This window comes from Dipodomys ordii, unplaced genomic scaffold (genome assembly GCF_000151885.1).
Source record: "Dipodomys ordii isolate 6190 unplaced genomic scaffold, Dord_2.0 Scaffold210, whole genome shotgun sequence".
Lineage (NCBI taxonomy): Eukaryota > Metazoa > Chordata > Mammalia > Rodentia > Heteromyidae > Dipodomys > Dipodomys ordii.
This window is the reverse complement of record NW_012267426.1, coordinates 210,766-217,008: the sequence shown is the minus strand read 5'-3', so window position 1 is coordinate 217,008 and position 6,243 is coordinate 210,766. Positions and strand designations below refer to the sequence as shown.

The 6,243-nt window shown below is 36.0% G+C and overlaps 1 protein-coding gene across 1 annotated transcript in view; it reads left to right on the top strand.

Moving 5' to 3' along the window:
• LOC106000186 (neuroligin-4, X-linked-like) overlaps window positions 1-6,243 on the top strand; it is a 32,305-nt gene that overhangs the window by 17,528 nt on the left and 8,534 nt on the right. The window contains exon 3 of the mRNA XM_013035418.1: window positions 4,903-5,088. Coding sequence (XP_012890872.1) covers window positions 4,903-5,088 — 186 coding nt within the window. The remainder of the gene's footprint in view (window positions 1-4,902; window positions 5,089-6,243) is intronic.

Here is a 6,243-nt window from a genome sequence, read left to right as displayed (position 1 = left end):
TAGTAATAGTAGAATAGTAACAATAATAGCAATAGTAACAATAGTAACAATATAGCAATAGTAGTAATAGTAACAATAATAGCGATAGTAATAGTAACAATAATAGCGATAGTAGTAATAGTAACAATAATAGCAATAGTAGTAACAGTAACAATAATAGCCATAGTAGTAATAGTAACAATAGTAATAATAGTAGTAGTAACAATAAAAGCAACAGTAGTAACAGTAACAATGATAGTAATAGTAACAATCATAGCAATAGTAGTAACAATAATAGCAGTAGTAGTAATAGTAACAATAATAGCAATAGTAGCAGCAGTAACAATAATCGTCATAGTAGTAGTAGTAACAATAGCAATAGTAGTAACAGTAACAATAATAGCAACAGTAGTCATAGTAACAATAATAGCAATAGCAGTAATAGTAACAACAATAGCCATAGTAGTACTAGTAACAATAATAGTAATAGTGATCATAGTCATAGCAATGGTAGTAATGTTAGTCATAGCCATAAGAGTAAGAACCACAGCAAGAAGAGTAACAATCAGAGTAATAACAATAGTAATAGTAATTACAACAATAATACCAATGGTAATAGTAATAGTAACAATAGCAATACTAATAGTAATAATAACAATAGAAATAGTAACAATAGCCATCGTAATAGTAATAATAGCAATAGTAATGATAGCAAAAAATAGCAATACCAAAGGTACTAGTAATAATGCTACTAGTATTAATAGTAATCACAACAATACTAAAAGCAATAGAATAGCAACAATAGCAATACTAATAGTAGTAATACCAATAGTAATGATAGCAATACCAGCCATAGCCAAGGTAGTAATAGTAATATTGCTACTAGTAGTAATAGTAGTATAACAGCAATAATAGTAATAGCAATGATGGTACTAATAACAATAGCAATAAGACCAATGAGAGTCATAGCCATAGCAGTAATGTTAGTAAGAGCCATAAGAGTTAGAATATCAAGAAAAGTAACAATAAGAGTAATAACAATAGTAATAGTCATAATAATAGCAATGGTAGTAATAGTAACAATAGCAGTGGTAATAGTAATAACAATAGTAATGATAGTGATCACAGCAACAATAGCAACAATAGGAATACTACTACTAGTAGTAATAGTCGTAACAATAGCAATAACAGCAATGATAGTAATAGCCATGGTAGTAACGTAAGTAATAGCAAGAAGAGAACAATAGCAAGAAGAGTAACAATCAGTAAGAGTAACAAGAGTAACAACAATCATAGCAATAGTAGTAGTAATAGTGATGATAGTAATAGCAATGGTAGTAATAGTAACCATAGCAATGCTAATAGTAACAATAACAGTAGTGAGTGATGACAGCAATAATAGCAATACCAAAGGTAGCAATCATGCTCCTAGTATTAGCAACAATAGCAATAACAGCAATGGTCATCATAACCATGATGGTAAGAGTAGCAACAGTAATCGTATCAGCAGTAGTGATGATAGTAATAACAGCAAAGGTAATGATCGTGAGAATGCTAGTAGTAGTCATAATAGTTGCAAAAACGCCAGTAGAGTATTACTAGTAATAGCCATGGTAGTAATGTTAGTAATAGCCATGAGTAATCATACTAATAGTAATTCCAACAATACCAATGATAGCAATAGTAGTATGAACAAAAGCAATAATAGTCATAGCATTAGTAGTAACAGCAGTGGTAGTAATAACAATAGTAATAATGCTAACAGCAACAATAGCAACAATACCAATGGTAGTAATAGCCCTGGCAGTCATGTTAGTAGCAATGAGAGTAAGAACAAGAGTAATCACAGTAGTAGCAATAACACTAATAGCAACAATAGCAATAGTATTTGCAGTAGCAATAATGGTGGTAGCATTCATAGTAATGACAATAGTAATAATAGCAATAATAGCAGTAATAGTAACAATAGTAATAGCAAGAGTACTCCTACGTGTAGTAGCAATCGAAGTCATAACCATACTGAGCAGGATAGTCATTGTTGCTATTGCTATTGTTACTCTTGCTAGTATTACTCATATTGCTCTTGGGATTAGTAATATTATTGCTAGTATTGTTACTATTGCTCGTGCTATTATTACTCTGGTGATTAGCATAACTGTTATTGCTATTATTACTGTTGTGAGTATTGCCGTCGTTGCTATTGTTACTATTACTTGTGCTGTTATTACTCTTAGGATCCCTAGAGCTGTTCTTGCTATGTTTGCTATCATAAAGGTAGCAACAGGAACAACAGTAATAATAGTAGTAGCAATAATAGGAATAACAAACAATAAGAGTAATAGCCATAAGAGCATGAGTAGTAATGAGCACAGTCATGACCGTAACAATAACAGCATGAATAGTAACAGTGATCATAGCAACCACAGCAACAATAGTACAGAATAACCACAGTACAAGCAATCATAGTAATAGCAGAAATAGTAATAATAGCATTGATACTAATAGTAACCGCAGCCAGAGTAATAATGATGGCAGTAATAACAAGAGTAGTAATAACAGGAGTAATAATAGCATGAATAATAATAGTAACAGCCATAAAGCAACCATAATCATGAAAGCAAGAGTCATAATAGCAATAATAGTGATAGCAAGATGAATAATAGTAATGGGAATACCAACAGTAATCATAGCATTAATACGAATAGTGATGGCCATAAAGCAGCAAGAGTAACAATGGCCATCATAGCAAGAGTAATGATAGTAGTAATACCATGAATAATAATAGTAACAGCAATGAAGCAACAATAACAATCAAAGCAAGAGTAATAATAGCAATAGCAACAATAGTAATAGTAGCAATAGCAATAATAATGAAAGCAAGATGAATAATAGTCAAAATAATAATGGTAATAGCAACAGTAATACCATTAATACTAATAGTAATGGCCATAAAATAGCAAGAGTAATAATAACAATAGTAATAATAGCAGGAATAGTAATAGTCACAGCAATAAAGCAACAATAATAAACGCAAGAGTAATAATAACAGCAATAACAGTATTAGTTGCAATAGCAATAATAATGATAGCAATAGCGAGAAGAGTAATAATAGCAGCAATAGTAGTCATAGCATAGCAATAATAGCAAGATGAATAATAGTAATAATAATGGGAATAGCAACAGTAATAATAGCAATAGCAATAATAGGAAGAGTAATAACAGTAGTAACAAGAGTAATAGCAACAGTACTAATAGTCACAGCAGTAATAGCAGCAAGAGTAATAATAGTAATAGTAGCAACAATAGTAATGGTAACAGCAATAAAGCAACAATAGTAATAAAAGCAAGAGTAATAACAATAGCAATAATAGGAATAGCAATAGTAATAATAGCAAGATGAATGATAGTAATAATGGCATTCATAGTAATAGTAGCAACCATCATAATAGCAATAGCAACAATAGGAAGAGGAATCATAGTAGTAACAATAGTAATAGCAAGAGTACTAATAGTCACAGCAGTAATATCAGTAATAGTAACAGTAGCAAGAGTAATCACAGTAATAGTAGCATTAATGCTCATAGTAACAGCATTAAAGCAACAGTAATAATAAAAGCAAGAGTAATAACAATAGCAATAATAGTAATAGTAACACCATCAGTTCCCCCCAAGTCCAGGGTTCAAAGGTGACTCCACCCACCTGTCCCAGGATCCCATCATGAAATAGAAAGGAAGTAGAGAACCAATCCAGGAAATACAGAAGGGAAACAATCCCAGAATAGCAACAGGAAATGACAGGAAATGGCCAAAGAAAAAAACACAGGAAATAAATTTAAAATGAATGGATTTGTGAATGAATTCGTGAATGAATGACTTCCTAAAGGAATGAGTGAATTCTTGAATGAATGAATTTTTGAACGAATGAATTTATGAATTGAATGAATGAATTGTTGAATGAATGAATGGTCGAATGAGTTAATGAATTATTGAACGAATGAATTAATGAATGAATGACTTCATGAATGAATTCTTGAATAAATTGAATGAATGAATTCTTGAATGAATGAGTTTTTGAAGAAATGAACGAATTATGTGAATGGATGACATCTTGAAGGAATGAATGAATGAATTCTTCAATGAATTGAATGAATGATGTCTTTTTTTGAAGGAATGAATTCATGAATGTGTGAGTGGATTTTTAAATTAATTAATTGAACTAATGAATGAGTGGTTGAATGAATGAATGAATGATTGTATGAATGCATTATTAAATGAAGTGTCCATTCAATTAATTCTTGAATGAATTAATTGAACTAATGAATGAATGATTGAATGAATGAATTATTGAATTAATTGAATGAATAAATGACTTCATGAATGAATGAGTTGAATAAATGGACTATTGAATGAATGAATTTTTGAACGAATGAATGAATTGTTGAATGAATGAATGGAATAAATGAATTCTTGAATGGATTTTTGAACGAATGAATGAATTTTTATGTGAATGAATGACTTCTTGAATGAATGAATTCTGGGATGAATTAATGAATCTATGAATGAATGAACTCTTTAATGGAATGAATGAATGAACTGAACGAGTAAATGATTAAACGAATGAATTTATGAACGAATGAACGAGTTCCTGAACGAATGAATTGAATGAATGAATGAATGAATGAATTCTTGGACGAATTAATGAATTTATGAACGAACAAATGAATTCTTTAATTGAACGAATGAATTTTTGAATGAATGGATTTTTGAACGAATGAATGAATTGTTGAACGAATGAATGAATTCTTTAATTGAACGAATGAATTTTTGAATGAATGGATTTTTGAACGAATGAATGACTTTGAACGAATGCATCTCTGAATTAATGACTTCCTGAACGAATGAAGGACCTCTCCCCTCCCCCAGGCTTCCTCAGCACCGGCGACCAGGCCGCGAAGGGCAACTACGGGCTCCTGGACCAGATCCAGGCGCTGCGCTGGGTGGAGGAGAACGTGGGTGCCTTCGGGGGGGACCCCAAGCGCGTCACCGTCTTCGGCTCCGGCGCGGGCGCCTCGTGCGTCAGCCTGCTCACGCTCTCGCACTACTCGGAAGGTACGCCCGCTCCCGCCCCGCTCCCGCCTCATTTGCGCCCCACTTCCGGTCGGGGAACCGTTATTCGTCCCACTTCCGGTCTCAGGACCGTTATTTTCCTCACTTCCGGGTCACTCCCGCCTCATTTCCGGTTCCATCACCTCTCTGCTTCCACCTGAGTCACTCAGGACCGTTATTTCCCTCTCTTCCGGGTCACTTCCGCCCTGCTTCCGGGTCACTTCCCCCTCACTTCCGCCTCATATCCGGTACTAGAACCTTCCCTTGAGCTCTAGATCCATCTAGGACCGTTTTTTGCCTTACTTCCGCCTCAATTCCGGGCCCACTTCCACCTTATTTCCTGTTCCAGAACCGTCTTTTGTCATCCTCACTCACCTAGGACCCTTTTCTCCTCATTTCCGCCTTACTTCCGGGTCACTTCCGCCCTACTTCCGGGTCACTTCTGCCCTACTTCCGCCTCGTTTCCGGTTCTAGAACCTTCCCTTGATCTTTTGATCCATCCAGGACCGTTTTTCCCTCACTTCCGGGTCACTTCCGCTGTACTTCCGGGTCCACTTCCGCCTCGTTTCCGGTTCCAGAACCCTCTTTCGTCCTCCTGAGTTACCTAGGACCGTTTTCTCCTCACTTCCTCCTTACTTCCGGGTCAGTTCCGCCCTACTTCCGGGTCATTTCCGGTTCCAGAACCTTCTCTTGTTCTTTTGACTCACTCAGGACCGTTTTTCACTCACTTCCGGGTCACTTCCGGGTCCACTTCCACCTCACTTCCGCCTCGTTTCCGGTTCTAGAACCTTCCTTTGATCTCAAAATCCATTCAGGACCCTTATTTCCGTTACTTCCGGGTCACTTCCGCCTCACTTCCGGGTCACTTCCGCTGCACTTCCTGTTCCAGAACCTTCCCTTGCTCTTTTTACTCAGTCAGGACCGTTATTTCCCTCTCTTCCGGGTGACTTCCGCCCTGCTTCCGGGTCACTTCCCCCTCATTTCCGCCTCATATCCGGTACTAGAACTTTCCCTTGACCTCTAGATCCATCTAGGACCGTTTTTTGCCTTACTTCCGCCTCAATTCCGGGCCCACTTCCACCTTATTTCCTGTTCCAGAACCGTCTTTTGTCATCCTCACTCACCTAGGACCCTTTTCTCCTCATTTCCGCCTTACTT